The sequence below is a fragment of the Fusarium fujikuroi genome, chromosome FFUJ_chr04, assembly GCF_900079805.1.
Source record: "Fusarium fujikuroi IMI 58289 draft genome, chromosome FFUJ_chr04".
In the NCBI taxonomy this organism is placed as follows: domain Eukaryota; kingdom Fungi; phylum Ascomycota; class Sordariomycetes; order Hypocreales; family Nectriaceae; genus Fusarium; species Fusarium fujikuroi.
In genome coordinates, this window is record NC_036625.1 from 2,625,095 (window position 1) to 2,645,030 (window position 19,936).

The window sequence follows — 19,936 nt, forward strand, 5'->3', positions numbered from 1 at the left end:
ATACCATGTATATATAGCTTTGAATTTCTACAATGCTTGAACTCGCTGATTTATGCTAATGATGCCTCCTGGTTATCCCATCCTAACTTTTCAAGTCCTTAGACAGCCGCATCGCCTTGGTTGACTACAACATGCGCCTTTTTCTCTCCTTGGGAATAATAGCGCACTGCAATGCACAACGTTCTGATAAGTAGCTGGCAGTTTTGCACATAAGGACCAGTAAAATAGATATCTGGGTTTCCGTGAATGCGACTATGTAAAGTAGCCAATTGACCGATGTTGTTAAAAACCGCGAAAACCAAGGAGTGACAAATATCTGCATCTGAGAACGACTTGATGTCCCGCACCGGGTTGTCGGCCTCTTGAGTCTCAGCATCGGGTCGGTGCTCTAAGCTAAAGGCTTTGCAGAAAGTTGAAGCAACAGCTGTCATCTTCATGCCAATCCTGGTGTAGTCCATTCCATAAATGTCTCCAATCAGTTTATCGACATTGGCGTTGTTACCCTTCTCGGCTTGTTCAAGCATATCATCATATGTGCGGGCTCTGGTAAGTAGAAGGAGTAAGCCGCATAACGCCGAGCCGCCGAATGATGAGCCCGAGATGCGCTGGCATTGATTATTCTGTGAGACCTGGAAGAATGATACGCCTGAGCCGATGTTGATGAGGAGGTAAGGGTGAGATTTTGGTGCTGATGAGGGGACAATGACTTCGTCGGTGAAGGTATAGATTTCGCAACTTGGTCCAGGAATAGGTGGGCGATTATCTGGCAGTGGTCAGTCATTTATCAAGCATGATGAGAGTAGGGAGTAGTACCATGGCTTGAGCCGTCAATTCCATCTGATAAATGGCTGCCGTTCAGAGGATTGACAAGATATTGTAGCTCTGCATCTCTTACGTGATCCTCGCTTGTAGTCATGGTTTGTCAAAGAAGTTCTTATATCAGATAGGGCAAGAGCATAGTATAAATGAGTTCTGAAGAAAGGCGGAGTGTTTCTTGTCAAGAAACTGTGACAAGTTCGTGATATTGGCGTTGAAATGCGGTGACTAAATGAGACTAGTGTAATTTGGGGATGGTAAAGGGGGGGAGGTTTTGATGAATTTTCACGTCAATCTTACAGCCGAGGGATCGTCGAGTATCCACCACGGGCCTTGCAGCCAATTAACTCTCTGGAAGGCAATCAGATAAGATAAGATTCATTCGCAGGTATACCCATCCCATAGCCGCGTCAAAAGAGGCCAATCACAAAGTAGTGCAGGCGTTGTACTGCCTATGCGATGCTGTTCTCAATACCAGCGGCCTTACTTGACTTGCTCGTCACGGCGAATGGAAACTCTATGGTTACCTAATAAGCTGTTGTTGTTGGTTCTGCAAGCGAATATTATTGTGGGGTTATCATATGATCAAAATATCACTTCGCGCCGTGCCCTCTTTGCTTCTCAATTCTCGCAATATCAATTTCATTAGAAAACTCAAGAATCATGACTTCTTTGGCCAGCCAGAAACCTTTCTTACTCACTCTCCCTCCAGAGATTCTGACCCAGATAATATCTCTTATTGCAGACTCGACTGATTTCAGATCCGTTCATTCACTCCTATTTTCGTGCAAACAACTCTACGTAATTGCACTACCCTTCTCAGTACAGACGTTTTGCGATGTCCCGAGAGCTGAAGTGCCGAAGGAAGGAACCGTGGTTCGCTCCCGCGTTGTGCAGTTTCTTTCATACGTTTCAATCATCAAACCCGAGCTTGCCCGACACGTCCGCACGATCAGACTGTATGATTGGCTGACTGATAGCTATCGCTGTGGAACTGTTCATAACGATGCCAATGATACGGTTTTCTATAAGCAACAGATTTCAAAGATATATTCTGAAAGCTTAGGATATCTTACGTTTTGGCGTGACCAATGGATTGGCCATCTAGAAGCAAGAATCGAAGAGGCAGCAGTGGATCTTCTACTTGCTGTCTGCACAGAGATCAGAAATTTGACATATGGCTACCCTCGAGATCCAAGTTGCTTCAGCAGCACTCTAGTAGCTGCTACTGGAGCCTTCAGAAGAAGACGTGTCGAACACCCTCCCTGCCAGTTGCTAACTAAGTTGGAGAATGTTAAGCATGAGGCGGAAGCTATCTGGGAAGGGCGTCACTCATTTTACGACCACGCACAATGGCTTTTTCGAATCTCTAGTATTCGCTCATACGAATGCGTTGGAGCATGCAGCCCCCAAATGGATGAGTATGCCCTGGACCCATTGAAAGAAGGGTGCTCGAACATTCAATCAATCATCTTACGAGATAGTTGGTGCGTCCCTCGAGCCATTCGGTCTTTGATCGGAGCGTGCAAGGACCTTAGAAAGTTCACATATACCTGTGATATTAAAAAAAGGACAGAATATGATGACTTCGAAACGACGGCCCGGGATATCATGGAAGCTCTATTGCCCCATGATAATAGCCTAGAATACCTTCATCTTGATTTGATGGAAGAAACCCGCACTAACTCTTGCTTACGCGGACCACGAGAGCGACTGTATATGGGTGTTGAGCTGAGACAGATGCACAAGTTGAAAAGCCTTGCTGTAGGGTCTCAGAACATCTGCGGGCTTCTGGCCAATGGCATAGTGTATCACTATACGAGGGATGCATCTATTCAGCCTCCGAGAGTCGTTGAATGTATTCCGGAATACTTGAAACATCTTGAGATTTATAGCTGTGGGAGAAACATCATCAGCCAGCTTGAGGAATTCCTCGACACTCTGATCTACCCCGATCGGTTCCCTGAACTATCATCAGTCAAGTTTAGCTTCAACGAGGAGTGGGTGGAAAAAGAGGGGATCAAAAGCCTCATATCGAAGAGACACGGTTTAGATCTGGAGGTAATCCGGCGTTAGTGACAACAGGCAGAGTTAAGCCAATAGGTAGAGCGACTTTCGTTTTCTGATCTATCGAAATTCTAGATTGCCCTATCTGTGTGCTATGTCTGGCATCACTTTGGAAATTTGGTTACCAGAATGGCCTTAGAGCTTGACCTCGATACGCAGTCTATTCCAGGTCTAGTCTACAATCACCCTTGACTTTATCAACGATATCTGTCCTTCGCTTAACAGAATCGCCCAACTTGGCAATATCAGACTCTCTCATTCTATGGCGAATATCTGCGACCTTAGCGATAGCAGCAATGTCGGCGATAGAAAGAGGGGCGAGCATACATTCAAGCGTAGCGAGTAGCACATTCTTAGGATCGTCGACTACGGGTATAGAAGTCTGCAGCCGAGGAGAGCCATTACAGTTCCTATGTCAGTCAGCTTAAATGAGAGCCCTGAAACTCGCGAGCATTGGTGTGCACGTCAAAGCCTGAAGCGGCTAAACTGGGCATTTGAGCCGCCATAGGGACTTTGTGCTGAGATGGCTGCCGAATGGGGTTTTTTGATAGGGCTCTTAGGTGGAACGCGGAGTGCTCTGTCAACTAGATACATAAAGCTGTGTTGTACGCTGTATTCAAACCGAGCACAGGATGACCTGGTAATCTAATTACGAAGTTAGCGCTTAGAGACTCTCGATATTCATGCGGGAATTCGAAGCGGTAGATCACTGTGATCGGCTATTCGGCACCCAAAAGTCAGGTCATATGCACGATCCCATAATTACATGCATGGACCTGTCTTGACAAAAGGCCTAGTCTCGAAAGTTGATTTTGGATCAACAACCAACAACTTCACGCCACTAACCAATTGGGGCTATTTTTGGTTTGGTATGTTATTACGCGCCCTCCCAGCAACGCAGCGTTCTTTCATTTCTGACGATCTTGCTTGCAAGCTGAAGTGCCCGGTCTTGAGAAGTATTTCTGTTGTCGAGGAGTAACCTGAAACCTTTTTCATATGCCATTGTCGCTATGCCTCTCTACGCACCTGATCCTCAAGTGAATGAGCTCTCGCTCATCTGCTCACGAGGCATCGGCCGTGGAGACCCGGACAGTCTGGACCAGGCACTGTCATCTGGTGTTAATCCCAATGTACAACCAGAAAGGGCTCATGAGTGAATGTCTGAAGTCGAACCTGACTGGTATGTTCAGGATCCACCGCCACAGTCTGAGCGACATGGTGAACAGCTGCAGCCGCCTCTCTACTGTGCGGCCGACATGATGTGCCATGATCCAGAGTATATGAAGGAGGGACTGCAGATGATTCATTCGCTTCTTTCCTATGGGTCAGACCCATACCAGGAGTTCCCCCAGGCTCTTTATTGCCCAGATCGCTCCTCCAAACCTCGAGCACCATTCCCCAGCGAGGACCCTCCATCCACACCTTTTCCAGAAGTTCTTATTGGATTCAAAAGCCTAGAAGAAAGAGAGAAATGGGAGAGAGAGAATGATGATCAGCATCCTCACTTTTCGGATGATGAGTGGGAGAATGAAGAGACAGCGCCTGTGTGGGGTGTTAGGCACATGATACATGCTATCATAGAGGATGACGGTTTGTTAAAACCTTTCATCGACTATCCCGGATTTCTTGAGTCATTGGATCTTGAGCATCGTGATCCCCAAGGGCGTACACTACTACTGAGTGCCTGCCGAAGTGCTGTCGGCGCCGACGTGCTCGCTGGGACAGGGTTTAATGAGGTTCATTGGAAAGTGGAGAACACATCCCCAACCTCAAAGATATATCCTAGCTGGGATCGGAACGCAGGCCCGACCGAGTCAGACTTTTCAGAGCCGGGAATGGAGTCATTGGTTGAGATGCTTCTTCGACTTGGCGCCAACCCTCTCGCGGTGGATTACCAAGGGAAGAATGCCTTGCATCATCTCCTTGTCGAGGTTTGCAACAATAATACGGGCCGCTTTCATCGGTTACCTGTGGTGCGACGCTCATTACGAATCTTCGCATCAGGATATCCTTCTCTAGTGAACCAGCCTGATCAGCATGGAGCATACCCGCTGCATGCAGCTCTCTGTCGAATGCGACTGTACCCGGACTTTAACTATTACACTAGAGTCAAATTAGGAGAGCCTCTATGCTGTGTTCAGGATATGCTTCGAATGGGTGTGGACAGACGGGCGAAAGATGGAAAAGGGAATACGGCGCTACACTATCTGGCTGATGATGATTTGACAGGAGTCTAGTATAGTACAGACAAGCGCAAGTTGTTTTATGAGCTTCTGAAGAACGGATGTAGCCAGGATATAAACACGCCCAACTATGCTGGAAGTACTGTTGCAGAATTCATATTCGATGATAATGGCCGCATGGAAGACAACAAGATGGGAAATCATTGAGACTGTTCCCGTAGCCCTAGTGAAGATTTCCGCAACTGGCAGGAAGTTGACCGCGAGGTGTTCACCACGTTGGACGATGCTGGTATCGACTGGAAGGCCAAGACATCAGAAGGTGGAAACTTGCTACATCTCGTTGCGCGGTCTGGACTAAGCCAGGAAAGGTTGATATGGAGAAGTCGGTTTCTGGTGGACAAGGGGATTGATCCGACGGCACTTGATGCAGATGGTTGGACGGCGAAGAAAATCGCTGAGCATTATCGATTGAACAAGTTGTTATTCTATGAGGAGCTGGGGAAGCTTGAAAAGGGCGAGGACAAGGTCGAGTGTCAGTAACTTGGCTTGAAAAGAGCCGGCGACCTATCTCGTGTCAACTGGCTTAACCACCTGGCACAGAAGGTCGCGAACATGGAATATAGCCAATAACAATATATCGATCGTAACAGAGAACTCTTTTTTTATCTTCATGTTAACCTATCTATGCCCTTCACCAACTCGCTCCAATACGCTAACGCCCATCCGTGGCCACAGTCATCTCTGCCTAAACTCCTCATGCACCAGCTACCTATAAACTGGTCATCAATGGTAATTCAAATCACTCTAATCTACAGCAAATATCCTAAGCAGCAACCTCAAGAACGCATCGTCCAGCGACTTGGCCAGTAGCAAGTTTGTTGATCCACTGATCAAGATCTTCAAGCTTGCCTTTGGAAAGAATTGGCTATAAAATGTTAGCATACTGGGATTAACCTCTTGTCCTCTTTGGCTATACTTACTCGAACAAGACCTCTAGCAGTGAAGTCAAGAGCCTCCTCGACATCCTTCATACTACCTGTAACACTTCCCACGATCTTCAATCGGCGCAAAGCAACCGCCATTGGTGGTGCACCAGCAATGACAGTTGGGTCTTGAGGAAGGCCAACAGCCACAGCAGTGCCGTTGGGTCGGAGATAGTTGGGGGCAGTCTCGTACGCCGCTCGCGTCGCAGCTGTGATGATCACACCATGGGCGCCGTATTTTGTGATCTTCATAACTTCGGCGGTGATGTCCTTCGTTGTCTTAAAGTCAATGAAGACTTCAGCGCCGAGCTTGAGGCATAGATCTCGCTTTTCGTCGCCGCCGTCGATAGCGATGACTCGCATGCCCATGGCTTTGGCGTATTGGATGCAGAAATGGCCGAGGCCGCCTCCGGCACCGGGGATGACTAGCCACTGGCCGGGAGTTACGCCTGATCTTAGAGAATATTAGTGCCATGTGATTGCGAATGGTGGTATGACTTACCGTTTGCAGGCTGTGTATGCTGTCACGCCTCCGCACATAATCGGCCCAGCCTCCTCATCAGAAACACCATCTGGAATTCTCGAAGTATATCTTCCATCCGCGATAACATATTCCTGGAATGTTCCCGCAACAGAGAATCCGCTGTTAGTCTGGTTAGGACAGTGAACCTCATCCGAACCAACTCTGCAAAAGTCGCATTCGCCACAAGTGCTGGCAATCCACTTTACACCAGCTCGATCGCCAATCTTCCACCTGTTCTCCATACCTTCACCAACAGCCACGACATTACCGGCTCCTTCGTGCCCAGCGATGCCTTTGGAAGCGTCCATCATGCTGACGCCAAAGTCCTTCCACTCATTGTGCAGGAGAGACTTGTCAGAGCCGCAGAGGCCAGTCCATGTGATCTTGACGAGGATTTGGCCAGGCCCTGGCTTCTCAACGTCGACTGTGCGGATGGGAGCTGTTGCTTCTGGGCCAAGTCCTTGACGGACTGCTGCTCGTTGCTGAGAGGGGATTGACATTATGAGTTTAAGGTGATGCTGGATCAAGGAGGTTGTTTCAAAGGTTCCGGAGTTGAGATTTCTGTAAAAACAGGCGCCAGGATGTTGACTTTTTATATCATTCGAGGATTGATCGGTCCACCCAAACAATATCAGGCAACTTTCCATGCGGGCATGATTCCGCAGGATCTTTCGAAGCAGGGCGGAAACAGGGTGATTGCTGGTCTGATGGTGAGGGGTCGAATGAGGTGACACGAAGTGGACCCAAAACTGCGTTTGTTATCTCCATTCGAGTAGCAAATCTGGCAAAGAGCAACGGACAAGAGGAGCTTGTCTGTTTCTGTGATTGCTTTGACTTGTCGCTTTGACATCATGTATGCCCGTTGGCCCGGCATGCATATCGAAGGATTGATGCGGGGAAGTTGAAACGGCAAATGTCATCTTGTTCCGAGGAGGAGATATCACCTGATGGCGGGTTCCGAGGTACTCGAGTCAGGAAAAACTAGTCAGAGCTGATGTGCAGATCTGAAAACTCAGATCTAGTTGGAAGTTTGAAGACTAAAGAAAGTAGATTGAGTTTATGGCAGATCTTGCTAATCGCCGAAAGACTCGGGAGACATGAAAGGAGCATGCATAATGGTGTCGTACAAATGCCACGCTACAGGGATATGCTTGGCAGCAAAGATTTCTCAACAAAATGTCGGAACCGACTTGACTGCCACATGATTCCATGTCTCTAGTCAGGACTCGTCAGCTCAAGAAAGATCCAAGCTTTTCGACACGTCATAAATTCCATGGCCTGATATCTTGCGAAAACGTGGTTGGGGCGAAGAACAGACGATCTCGACAAGGATCGACGGACAGTGGGGGTTTTCTACGCGGAACAAAATCCGGGGATCACAAGAAGATCTGGGGAAACCAGAAAAGTCCGAGAGCCCGGTGACTGCTCTGTGATTTCTATTGGCTCAAATTCATTCATAGAATGCGCTTGGACACAGCTTCTGTTGTCAAAAACGTGTTGAGGCTCGGTTGTATATCCCCGCTATTACCGTGTCCCCGAGACCGAGGCCTCGTTCGGCCCGTTCGCGAGCTGCTATGTGTTTATCACCTGATCTGTACAATGAGAGCTCTTTGTCATATAGGACGTTATCTTCAGCACTTAGTGGGAAGACTTGCAATTTAGGTTACAATTAGTACCCCATGCGAGCGAAAGGAATACTCTCGTCGCCAATGTTTGGCTTGGGCTAGTGTAGTCGGCTTCCAGACGTTTCTTATCTTATCACTGCATGGCCATCATGAACGCTAACTATGTTCGGCAAGGTCCAGACTAAGATAACCTTTCGTCTAATCAATCCTAATAAGATGTCCGTCGGCTGATGAACTACATGCTCATTTCACCCCTATTCTTGCAATCTTCGTCCTTTAAGGTCACGCAGAAACGAAAAATATGATTACAGAGACAACTGGCTGGTGTGAAGTTGATGAAGACTGCGACGCGAACGAGTATGGCAAAGAGTCTGGCATCATCAACTTATACATCGCAGATACCAGTCAACAAAATCAGAATGTTGGGACTCACTCAGGGCCTACAACCACCGTCTAGGCATTCAATATATTACATTCGCGATGAGTAGCCGCTCTACCTCGATAGAGTCGTCATCGTGTCGGACTCTTCATATCTGGCTCGAGCCTTTACGAAGTACATGAGTGTCTGGCTGCAGAACGGAGGTATAAATTCCCGAGGTCAAAGGGTGGCGCACTGGAATTTCGTGCTGCAGATCAAACATACTATTGATGATTTGGCTTAGTCTGGCGGTCGCAGGATGCAGTCCAGTTTTGTCCTTGCGCCGAGAGTGGAACGTGGATGCTGATGCGCTTGCGAATCGCGCTTTCAATTGAAGATTTATGCTGCTCGGGGGATCTGGCAGGAAAGCGTATAAGCGTTGAGTTGAGTTTCTTATCTTATCAGTGATCATGCGCCAATATTATGCAGATTTAATGCAATTGATCTAACGTGACACAAAGCACGACCACCAGCAAAACTTCAGCCCACGCGTCGATCGACAAAAATGTCTGCTGCAGAGGACTTTGTCAAATGTGAATCATCACCTAGTGAGGCGAAAGAGTTCGTAGAGAAACGAGAAGAAGAGAAGGAGCATGAAGAACTGAGAGCTCAAATCAGCAGAGGGACCTTAGAGCATGAGGAACGCCAAAGACGCTTCAATTCAGCCGATCACCAAGTTCTTCACAACATCTCTCCCTCATCAAAACCTCATCCAATTCGATCTTGAAACTCAGAGGTCACATCTCACCCGCAAATGCTCGGAAACAGGAGAAATAAAAGTAGATCCTACCACCATCATCATACACCTGGCCAACAGGGACAAATTTTGGCCAATGGCCATAAGTTCATGGGCCTTGTACCTCGGCCCTGATTCTAGCTATAACAAATCTAGTGTTATGGTGTGGCCTGATCTCGTTAGCGAAGGAGAGACAGAGTATACAGATTTTGAGCGGGCACTCGACGAATTGTATGATTGTCTGGATCCTGCCATAAGACAGGTGATCATCGCCACAGACTCCTCATCACTGGTTCAGCTCTGTACAAAAGACATTCCTGAGTTGGCGAGGGACAAAGATTTCCGGAGAAATAATCCGATGGAATTCCCTATCATCTGGGAAGGGCTCAACCCCAATCAACTCGGCTATCCTAGTGTCGGGCCGCTGGCCTTTCGCTTCTGGCTTGTGCCCAAAGAGTTGAATCAGGAGGCACAGAAAATGGCAGAATACCTGATTGATCGCGAAGTGCAAATGTTGGAGGCTGAGTCAAAAGCTGAATTTGCTGATAACATGCGACGGAAACGGAGAGGGACGTTCGGAAGCGGGTTCAATTACTAGTACATATGACTACACTACACCGAGAACCAATCTATCATCCCAGGCCTGCCCGCCGGTGTCCTGCACCAGTCAATCCCAGTATCATACCAGAGAGGTCATCTTGCAAGTTGATACGAGTTGTCTAGTTGTTACCAGCAGCCGCACCAGCACCGGCTCCTCCTGTCAGGCGCTCGAGAATGCTGCCGAGAAGACCTCCGGCACCACCGGCTCCAGCACCATTGCCACCTTGAGCAGCGTCACCTCCTGCAGCAGCATCACCGCCGTTGGCAGCATCTCCACCAGCAGCGGCGCCATCATTGTTACCAGCGTTGCCCTTGTTTCCATTGGCAGCACCGCCGTTGGCGTCACCGTTAGCAGCGCCGTCGTTGTTTCCGGCATCCTTGTTGCCGTTTCCGTTACCTCCGTTCTGGGCGTTGTCTCCGTTCTGAGCATTACCTCCGTTGCCGGCATCATTGCCATTGTTCTGGCCAGCGTTGTCGTTACCATTGCCGTTGTTGTCATTGTTTCCGTTGTTACCGCCCCTGTTTCGTCCCCTTCCGTTACCGTTGCCGTTACCATTTCCATTACCGTTGTCAACAGTGACGGTGGCAGTGACAGTGACAGTAGCAGCGGCACCATCAGCAGCTGTGTCGGTAGCAGCAGGGGCTTCAGTGACGGCAGCACTGTCGGTAGCAGCTCCGGTCTCGCCAGCAGCACCTGTCTCAGTAGCTGCAGGAGTCTCAGTGGCAGCGGCGTCACCACCCTGGCCCGGGGTGTTGACAGCATCTGTCTGGCCGGGAGGGAGAAGCTGGCCGGGACCGAGGGATCGGGTGACGACGGTCTCGTTGGCGATGCGGCTCTGGATGGCGCCGACGTCGGTGGCGACATTAGTGGCTGTGTCGACAGCAGTAGCAAGGGACTCAGTGGCAGTAGCTTGATCGCCCTGGTTTCCTCCGTTGTTTTGGTTTCCTCCATTGCCTTGGTCTTGGCCATTGCCGTTATCTTGACCGTTGCCGTTGTTGCCGTTTCTACCACCCCGACCTTGTCTGCCACCGCCATTTTGGCCGTCTTGGTCGTCCTGGTTATCTTGGGCGTTCTCGTCATCTTGCTCATTCTGGTCGTCTTGTTCGTCTTGGGCATCGTCCTGAGCGTCGTCGTTGCCATCCTGTTGGCCCTGGTTCTGCTGACCACCGCCACCTAGCACCAAGATCTCGGGCTACTCTTGTCAGTATGGAATACATAGGGCTCAAATTATGTGTACTTACCGATCGAGGTTCGATGAGGCCAATCACTGGCACACCAGATACTGGTAGGGCCGCAGCAGCCATCAAGGCCTAGGAAGGTTATCAGCGTGGGTTTAGCGAAGTCGAAGACAAAATACATACCGCGAACTTTCCAGCTAGTGTTGGAGTTGGCCTTCTGTCACCAGACATGGCCTGGGCTGCGAGAGCACCGACAACGATGTTGGAGAAATACATAGTGAGTATTTTCAAATGATTGTGTTTAGACAATTAAGGAAAAAAGGCTGCCCAGCAGTTATTGATGTGAAAAAGGCACCAGTCCGAAAAGAGAAGAGAAATAGTCGCGTCAAGCGAATCTTAATAGTCTGAAAATGAGAGGTGAGTGTGGATGACAAGAAATTTGTTTGGTGGGAACAAACCAGTCTTCTTATACATGAATTCCCCATCTCGCTACAACCCTCCAAAACAGCATCTCAAAATAGATCCAGCCAAAAGCTTAACTTCGGAAACTTTGCTGATACACCAAACGCCAAGAATGGACGTCTGTGGCAGTGCTTCCCCAGATGCTGATACAGGTCTCAAACTTGGGATCGACTGTTAAGCTTTCCCTTGGCGGAATCGATGATCTATAGTGGAGTTGGGAATCGGCGACTAGGGATGTGAAGTTTGGGGTTTGGTTTCATTGGTAATATTGTATGCCTTGTAAGTGAATAAATCTGTTCTGTTGAAACGTTGCCGAATGCCGTTGCTGGTTTGTTTCATGTATACGATCAGATAGTCAGTTTTGGGTGAGGCGGCCCCTGGAGGGGCTACTACACCAGATGTGTCAGATTGCTACCGGATGACAATGGACCGTGTCAGAGGCTGTAATCCTGGTTTTGTCATTCCAATTGAGCACATAATTCGTCTCTCTTATTGCGCTACGATCAAATCGATTAAGGTTGTTTCCCAAGTAGGCATTAGGCGCGAGTCCAAGCCTCTAAAAAGCCGCGTCATTGCGTGAGGGTCACATCGCGCATGTTACAGAACCCTGGAAATTTTCAGAGCCGAGCTTCATCAATGTCTCAAGGTAGCATATTTCGATAATAGGGTATAAGATTAAGAAATACATAGAGTTGTGAACGAAATTCTTAAATGCGATTGGGTTGTCCATAAACAACTGCACTGCATTAAAACGAATGATCTCCCTCTGCGGCCGAAACTCAAATTATCAAGCTGAAGAAATACAAACGCATATCATAGAAGCATGCCCATACCAGCCAGGATGCCCAGAGTCAGTCCGAGAACACTCAAAACTCCGTTTTCTGGTCTCTTGTTGGTAGCAGCATTTCCACCAGCATCCTCACCCTCACCCTCATCTTCGTCATCGTTCTCGTCTTCCTCTTCCTCTGCTTCATCTACATCGGACTGCTGGTGAATCAGAGGCACAGCAGGCACCCAAGTAGCAACAACAAGTTCAGTTGAGTAAAGTGAATGAGTAAACAGTCGGTCATCCTCAAACGTCGAACCTGGTGTTGTCAGAATGTCCAAAGAAATTAACGGCTGCGTTAACGACACGCCATCCAAACTCGTGACCGTGATTAAGTCCACTGGTGTCGGTCTGTAGCACATGGACGAATAGTTGAAGTCGGTACTTGGACCAACCGTTGAAAAACAGTATCCAGCAGGGTTTGCCACGTAATCACTTTGAGTTGTCCGTCAGTCTAGCCTTCTGCGCATCAATATTGTATCAACACACCTTGGGCAACAATAGGCAATTGTCTCGGACACGTTCATAATTTCGGCCCACCAGTCAGCAGGCTCAAGCTCTATCGCTCCGGTGCTAGACGCCTGCAAGCGACTGGAGAACACGCCAGATACGCTAACGGAAGATTCTCCCTCCTTGATCATGGTCCCAGCGGTAGTCCATCCCGATGGGCAGGCTATGCCAGGTGAGTAGTAAAAGTTCCAGGCCCGGTTCAGCGGAGTAGTCACACTTGCTAGCGAATCATAAGACTTTCCGCTAGGAAGACAGCTACCGCGGTCTTTGAAACCGCACGTCGGATGTCCCCAGACCTCATCGGGTTTGCTTCCGTTGACGATGACATGATGATCACTGCCAGTTGCACAGGCTGATGGGGCCGTGAAGGTTGTGGTCAATGGACCCAGATTGTGGGCTGTGACACCAAAGAACTCTGTAGAAGTGGGCATATTCGTTTAAGCTTACTCAATATACTTTGTAGAAGGAAGCTGAAAAATGGACCTGTAACGCGACCCGCGGGGGCTTTTGTGTTTGTGAGAGATGCGCCAAGGGGAATCATCGTCATTGTTCCTGGGCATTTTCTACGTCACGCGACAAATTGCCAACAGTGATGGGCTTCAGCTCTGTTGGCTCGTATCATTCGTTGCGTGAAATGCCTAGAGTGACGAGCATTCTTGGCGGATCCTTGGTGCGGATGATTTAACAAACGGCCCCCAACGTATACATCATTCCGCACTCAACGGCGGCCATTTCCAAGGAATTGTGATCCAATTCCAAGGCAGACATTTATCAGCCCAGATTAAGCTATGCTGGGAGTTCCCAATTGAATGAAATATACGGCAATTTGGCATCTGAGCTGAAGAATTGGTTGAGGTTAAATGAGGTTGTATTCATGGCTACCCTGTACATACAGATTGACCCAAGCTTGGCGCGTAGGATCTAAGCATCGGGAGTGATCAACAAATCGAGAAATCGCCGAGCGTCATCCTCAAAACCGTCCCATATTTTCACTCGACCACTCAGTTGGCCCTGATGAGCTACGGCTCTGTTCCGCAAGCCTAGATAGAAAACCCGGAATCAACAATTACATTAGATCCAGTTACGGATTCCGATTTGATGAGCAAGATAATCTGCTCTGCGACGTCCTTTTTGGTGATCAGTGCTTTTTCAATGATATGAGAGTCTCAGCGTGCGTACCTCCACTTTGGCGATCTGCTTAAGAAGAGTCTTTTCTCTTGCATCGTCGATCTTTGATTGCGGCATATTCGCGATCCAATTCTTCAAAGTCAGGTTAGTCAATAACGACAGATATCTTGAAGCTTTCAGAACTCACAGTCTCCATAAAGCTCGGGGACACAGAGTTGACACGAACTGATGGTGCCATGACCATAGCCAAAGTCTTTGCCAGATGGATTTGTGCAGCTTTGGTAACTGAATATGCCTATTCCAAGAATTTAGCACCATATTCTCGCACATGATTGATTACTGAATCACTCACGATAGAGCTCCCGCTAGGTTTGACTCCTGCAACAGAAGCAGTCATAACAAATGCTCCTTGGGCCTCCTCCAAATACTTCTTCACCGCATGGCAGAGGAACATGTGCGACTTGACATTAGCCGCATAACAACGATCCCAAACTTCCTCATCAACATTATCGTCGATGTCGTGAAAATTCGCAAACTTGGTCCATCCAGCATTTGACACCACGGCATCAATTCTCCCCATGGCAGATACCGTCAGGTTGACCAATTCTTGGATCCCTTCTTTCTTAGTCACATCCGCCTTTATTTTCAGGCATCGCGGTCCAGTATCCTGCGAGAAAGTCTTTGCAGCTAGTTCGTTCAGGTGTACGAAGGCATCGTGGGCTCGTTCCTCATTGGATGCGTAATTGATCACTACTGAGGCGCCTGATTGAATCAGCTTTTCCGCCACGCAGAGACCGAGACCAGATGTGCCGGCCGTTACGAGAACAACGGAGCCTTGGAGTGATCGCGTCATAATTTCGTGGCTTTAGGCGATAGCTACTTAATAGGTCGATGACTGATGGATGTGAGGCATGAGTTGGATTGGTGAGACAAGTACGGGGTAGCTCCGCATCACGGAGGCTGATCTCCAACCATTGAAGTGGGAGACCGGTTTCGGAATCAAGGAGGCGGGCCAATCCACGGTCTCAATCTAGAGTGTGATAAGCAATTTTGCCAGTTTAAGACGCTCGATAATATTATGGGCTTCAATTGCGTCAATCACTTGCACAAATGCCACATTATCTTCCGCTGGCGAACAGATCTTGTCGCTATACCCGTCTTATGTCCGCTCTCGGTTCTCCGCCAGGAGCCGACACTAACCATGTCAGCCTCACTCACCGGTTCCGATTTCTCCTCAATCCACTCACCTACCAACCATGGACCCGACACCTCAAAAAGCTCAACACGACAAGCGTCGTCGCCAGCAGCGAAAGGCATGTGATTTATGCCGCCGCCGCAAAGTCCGCTGCGACATAGTAGACCGACCATCAGGCCCATGTTCCGTCTGTGAAAAGTCCGGGTTCGAATGCCGGTACCGCTCCGACGCGCCCATGTGAGAACGAAATTAATAAGCTGATGACGGTATAGGTCAACGGCGAAATGGGCTGTCGCGAGAAGAAGTTCGGTGGTTTCTAGAAATGCATATGATCGCGATACACCGATCAGATCACCAGGAGTATCGCAGCCGGATCCGGATGCCGGAGCCGTTGAGAGGGATGATCATCTTTCGATCCTCGGACCCGAGGCTTCATCTGCATCATCGCGGCGTGATAAGACATCAAATGATGCATCGCGCTCAGATGGCCAAGAGAAACTCGCTCGGGAAGGATTAGCGAGGTTCTTCAAACATGGCATCGGCGCGGCAGCTTGGGCTGTTTTTGCATCGACAAAGAGCTTTCGCATTGCCTATGTCGGCACGGCTGTGTCGAATCTGGTTCATCTCGTCGACTTGCATCGCTCTTTCAGGCAGCCCTATTCTTCCATTCTTGGTGACCAACGGCCGTTGTCTGCGCCTACAGGACCTGATACTCATGGCTCGTTCCAGGAATCTGCAGATGGAAGCACTAGCAGCGATAGGATAGGCGGAAAGCCACTGCATTATCCATATCCTCCGATCAGACAAGTCAAATCCTGGAAACCGACACCGAACTCATGGGTGACTCAAGACTTGGTAACAGAAGTATCTTCTTTTCCAGCGCAAGAAGTTCGCGATGCGTTAGTGCAAGCGTACTTTGATCACATCCACCCATTTCTGCCCATCGTGTCAAAGCCAGAATTTCTCGCTCGATATCGCACGCCTGATAATCCTCCGCCCCTTCTGCTATTCCAGTCTGTTCTCATGGCTGGCGCCCACGCATGCTCTCATCCCCTCGTCGCAACGGATCGCCATGCCGTCCAGAACAGACTCTTCAGAAGAGCTAGTATGCTATATCATATGCGGCACGAATCAGATCGAATGCATCTTCTCCAAGCAGCAGCCTTGTTTACATGGCATATTGGCGACGGAGATACAGTTGCCGGCGGGCCATGGTACTGGGCTGGAATCGCTGTACGAATAGGCACAGGTCTCGGTGCTCATCGGAGAAGCTCTCAACTTCCAGCTACAGAGATGGCGCAGTATCGACGATGTTGGTGGTCTGCTTTCTTCTGTGAGGTCTTTTCCTCATTGGAGACTGGGAGGCCTTGTGCCGTGAGAGCAGAGGATATAGATCAGCTGCCGCTTCAGCAGGAGGATATCACCGATACACCGAGCAATGACCCAACAATCGCCGAATCTGGCGTCAGCCCTGACTTTCTGAACCACCTCGTTGATCTGGCCTACATTGGTCTCGATGTCATTGCACTCAACGCACCCGCGCGAGACCGTCTTATAGACGTAGCATCAATTGACGCCCGTCTAGGTCTATGGTCCCTCCGCTCAGGCATATCTACCGTCGCAGAAGACGATGACTCATGGACATGCCATCTCAGAATGCACTACAATCTCCTCCTTCTCCACCTCCACCGTAATCTCCATGAACAAAGCAGTCAATCTATCTGCTCAGCAGCAGCCCAAGCTATAGTAACGTCCCTCGAAAAGTTGACGGCACGCGACGAACTCCGACAGTGCCACTTTACATCCGTCAGCGCGGTGACAGCAGCCGGTATTCAATTCGCCGGCGAGATTCGCGCAGCTGTAGCCTCTCAGACATTCTTAGTCGCCATCAATGCACTTGAGAGGCTATCGAGACTCTTGAGGTCAACGATATTACTTGCGAGACACTGGCCTAATGCTGAGGCTGTGCATAGTGTTTTCGAGGAGCTGCATCGTGAGTATGAGACACTTGTCACGCAGAGACTGCAGGGTGAGCAGGTTATGGTGCCGGAGAGCCCACCCGACTGGAACAGATTGCTCGGAGGAGAGGGTTTACATCAGTTTAGCAATTTCACATCTGACCAGGATTGGATGAACATTAATAGCTGGACGGACTTGTTATAGGCTCCAGCACAGTAAATAATTGACCATCAAATAAATAGTTAGTGGTTCATTCCATGATCATCTTGATTAACTTGTTCCCAGTGAATCAAAAGATCGCTACGCCATTTGGCGGACTGGCCACGCCTCCAGGGACCTAACACACATCAGACATCGGCTCAACAAGAGGTAGAAGGGAAAGAAACTTGCCTTGAGCGGCATACTTGAGAAGAAGAACGACCACCTTCCTTGCTTCTCACACTCTTTACTCAGAGATTCCAGATCAAACAACTCCCCAATTGGCATTCCCCAACCCGCCAACAACCACTCATGCAGAAAGAAATCCGTGTTCTGACAAGGCCATGCTTCCATACTAGGTTGGTCACCAGCAACTGCAGCAAAGTCTTGCTCCCAGAGCCACCGTAGGGTTTCTTCTGAAGACTCGACCCCGTGAGCTGGCGGGACTTTGCAATCTGCTAACGTCTTGCACTCGTCATCGGAGAGCTTGTCATAGGCTTGGATCCAGCCTGTGCGGATGAAGAGAATGTCGCCTTTTTGGAACGTTGTTCCTTGGCTCTTGGCAACTTCTCTTAGTGTCGACACAGTAATTGACTTCGTTTCGAAGGGAGTTACGGCGATGTTGTTCTTATCTGCCCAAGATGCATAGTCGAGTAGTACTCCGCGACCAACGATACCACCTCGCTCAACCCAAGCTGCACACGTCAGTAATGTCAACTTGGAGCGAGTACAACTTACAATGAATGCCGTTGACATCCGAAGATAACAGATCATCAAGGCTCTTCCCATTAAACCAAAGCTTCTCCTTCTGATAAGCATAATGCCTAAATCCATCCCACTGCGAACTACTCTGCGTGTTAAACGTCAAAGTATCATCATTCACAGCACGAGGAGTTTTAGTAGTAATCTCATGCTTGAAAGGTGCACGGCCGAAACAAGGTCGCGACATTCGATTGAGCGGCCAATCGGTAGAGACCCGAACGCCGTCTCGTATCTCTGATGCTGCTTTTGCTATGATATCTGGGGTCAAGAGGTTTAGCATGCCGCATTGGTCGTTATCGCCGAAGAGACCCCAGGCGTTTCCGGGAGGACCATCTTTGCGGAGGGGAAGGGCGTCAAAGGATGGTTTGGACGTCATTGTAAATTTTAGTTATGTTGAGTTGATATTGTTGATGCAGATGTTGGTGTTCGCGTTGGTAACGGCTTCATATCAAGACCCCGCCTTTTGAGGGGAACCGCGGCAAGAAACCCGAACACCATGTTGATCGAAATGCGCTTTGTCATCAGTGTAGTGGACGAAGATGTTGACGCTTGATAATTTTGTTATATTCATACCACAGTTCCTGTTTGCAACTTCTTTATAATCCCAATATTGTATCGGAATCTTAAATTACATCGGTCTATGAATAAAAAAACATCCGACACCTTGCTAGACCAACACTTTATCCTCCGACCTCCAGCCCTACTGCGCAGACTGCAGCAAAGTAGCCCTCTCAGCAATCTTCACCGATCTCACCCGTCTCAACTCCTCCTGTCTCCTCTGCTTGCTCTTATCTCTATAGCACATGGTCATGAGGGTACAAGCACAAATGAGTATAAGTGCCGAGAAAACAGAAGCGATGATGATACCGGCTGTACCAACTTCATTCTGAAGTTCCATGCAGATCGTAACGCCGTCACTTGACTGGGTCGCACATAGAAGGCCTGGAGAACATGTGCTCGAGGTTATATTGGCAGCGTAACACGTCAATGTGGTGAGTCCTGTTGTTTCACAGATTGTGCTGCTCTTGACTGTCGTGCTGTAGCATGATGCGCCGGGTTCCGTAGAAGTCGAGGTCGTGCTTGTCGATGATACTGTGCTTGAGGTTGACGTTGAGGTGCTGGTCGTTGATGACACGGAGCTTTCTTCGGTGGTGGATGCCTCCGTCCCAGAACCAGCTGTTTTAAGCGTGGTACTGTCAGCCTCAGCTGTCGTCGTAGCTTCATATTCAGTGGTAGAAACCGCGGAGGTATCTTTGGTTGCCTTGCTCGTAGCTTCTGCTGAGGTCCCGCTATCAGCTGAACTGGTGTCTCGACGCTGGATCAATCGATGAAAGTCCAACTTCACCACGCCGTCGCCTTGTTGCTTCGCATGCCACAATGGCTCCATAGAGGATGAAGAGGCGCCATCTGGGGAAGCGGGCCCTTTGATGAGGTGGTTTTCTGAGCGTTCGACCAAGACGCCATGTGCGTGCGTGATGGCGCTTGCACTTAGGGCCAGGATAAAAGGCAAAACAAGCATTGTATGGGGATTAAGCCTCCGTATTGCAGTGGTGTTGTTGAACAGTTCCAGAAGAAACTTTCCAGAACAACAAGGACTTTGGCTTCGCTTCATAAGCTTGAGACACATGAACATTCTATAGGTAGCAAATCATGGTTCAAAAGGGGGGACTACTCATCAAAAACTCCCAGGTAGTACGATCATCAAAAAAGCATATCGCAAGGTCAGAGATCGAGTGGAACTTTTAAGCAGGCAATCCAAGGTTGGC

The 19,936-nt window shown here is 49.0% G+C and overlaps 11 protein-coding genes; 4 read left to right on the plus strand and 7 right to left on the minus strand.

Annotated features, from left to right (window-relative positions):
* Window positions 1-98: 98 nt before the first annotated feature.
* On the minus strand, window positions 99-916 carry FFUJ_14607 (probable pantothenate kinase; the record flags this gene model as incomplete). XM_023576559.1 has 2 exons in its annotated part: window positions 99-763; window positions 814-916. 2 exons carry the CDS (start codon window positions 914-916, stop codon window positions 99-101), a joined length of 768 nt encoding a protein of 255 aa, XP_023429724.1.
* Window positions 917-1,479: 563 nt separating this feature from the next.
* On the plus strand, window positions 1,480-2,892 carry FFUJ_14608 (uncharacterized protein; the record flags this gene model as incomplete). The annotated part of the gene is made up of 1 exon (XM_023576560.1): window positions 1,480-2,892. One exon carries the CDS (start codon window positions 1,480-1,482, stop codon window positions 2,890-2,892), a length of 1,413 nt encoding a protein of 470 aa, XP_023429937.1.
* Window positions 2,893-3,893: 1,001 nt separating this feature from the next.
* FFUJ_14609 (uncharacterized protein) lies at window positions 3,894-5,606 on the plus strand (the record flags this gene model as incomplete). XM_023576563.1 has 3 exons in its annotated part: window positions 3,894-4,013; window positions 4,074-5,119; window positions 5,288-5,606. The coding sequence occupies 3 exons, from the start codon at window positions 3,894-3,896 to the stop codon at window positions 5,604-5,606; spliced, it is 1,485 nt and encodes a 494-aa protein (XP_023429938.1).
* A 283-nt stretch (window positions 5,607-5,889) lies between these two features.
* Window positions 5,890-7,072, minus strand: FFUJ_14610 (related to ADH5-alcohol dehydrogenase V; the record flags this gene model as incomplete). XM_023576564.1 has 3 exons in its annotated part: window positions 5,890-5,991; window positions 6,047-6,503; window positions 6,552-7,072. 3 exons carry the CDS (start codon window positions 7,070-7,072, stop codon window positions 5,890-5,892), a joined length of 1,080 nt encoding a protein of 359 aa, XP_023429725.1.
* A 2,178-nt stretch (window positions 7,073-9,250) lies between these two features.
* On the plus strand, window positions 9,251-9,949 carry FFUJ_14611 (uncharacterized protein; the record flags this gene model as incomplete). Its single annotated transcript, XM_023576565.1, has 1 exon — window positions 9,251-9,949. One exon carries the CDS (start codon window positions 9,251-9,253, stop codon window positions 9,947-9,949), a length of 699 nt encoding a protein of 232 aa, XP_023429939.1.
* A 121-nt stretch (window positions 9,950-10,070) lies between these two features.
* On the minus strand, window positions 10,071-11,406 carry FFUJ_14612 (uncharacterized protein; the record flags this gene model as incomplete). XM_023576566.1 has 3 exons in its annotated part: window positions 10,071-11,144; window positions 11,194-11,262; window positions 11,314-11,406. 3 exons carry the CDS (start codon window positions 11,404-11,406, stop codon window positions 10,071-10,073), a joined length of 1,236 nt encoding a protein of 411 aa, XP_023429726.1.
* A 999-nt stretch (window positions 11,407-12,405) lies between these two features.
* On the minus strand, window positions 12,406-13,359 carry FFUJ_14613 (uncharacterized protein; the record flags this gene model as incomplete). XM_023576567.1 has 2 exons in its annotated part: window positions 12,406-12,853; window positions 12,908-13,359. The coding sequence occupies 2 exons, from the start codon at window positions 13,357-13,359 to the stop codon at window positions 12,406-12,408; spliced, it is 900 nt and encodes a 299-aa protein (XP_023429727.1).
* A 609-nt stretch (window positions 13,360-13,968) lies between these two features.
* FFUJ_14614 (related to cis-1,2-dihydro-1,2-dihydroxynaphthalene dehydrogenase) lies at window positions 13,969-14,909 on the minus strand (the record flags this gene model as incomplete). XM_023576568.1 has 4 exons in its annotated part: window positions 13,969-14,055; window positions 14,108-14,188; window positions 14,244-14,351; window positions 14,409-14,909. The coding sequence occupies 4 exons, from the start codon at window positions 14,907-14,909 to the stop codon at window positions 13,969-13,971; spliced, it is 777 nt and encodes a 258-aa protein (XP_023429728.1).
* A 403-nt stretch (window positions 14,910-15,312) lies between these two features.
* FFUJ_14615 (probable cutinase transcription factor 1 beta) lies at window positions 15,313-17,414 on the plus strand (the record flags this gene model as incomplete). XM_023576569.1 has 2 exons in its annotated part: window positions 15,313-15,467; window positions 15,524-17,414. 2 exons carry the CDS (start codon window positions 15,313-15,315, stop codon window positions 17,412-17,414), a joined length of 2,046 nt encoding a protein of 681 aa, XP_023429729.1.
* Window positions 17,415-17,499: 85 nt separating this feature from the next.
* FFUJ_14616 (uncharacterized protein) lies at window positions 17,500-18,546 on the minus strand (the record flags this gene model as incomplete). XM_023576570.1 has 3 exons in its annotated part: window positions 17,500-17,547; window positions 17,601-18,103; window positions 18,147-18,546. 3 exons carry the CDS (start codon window positions 18,544-18,546, stop codon window positions 17,500-17,502), a joined length of 951 nt encoding a protein of 316 aa, XP_023429730.1.
* Window positions 18,547-18,870: 324 nt separating this feature from the next.
* On the minus strand, window positions 18,871-19,689 carry FFUJ_14617 (uncharacterized protein; the record flags this gene model as incomplete). The annotated part of the gene is made up of 1 exon (XM_023576571.1): window positions 18,871-19,689. The coding sequence occupies one exon, from the start codon at window positions 19,687-19,689 to the stop codon at window positions 18,871-18,873; it is 819 nt and encodes a 272-aa protein (XP_023429731.1).
* Between the last annotated feature and the right edge of the window lie 247 nt (window positions 19,690-19,936).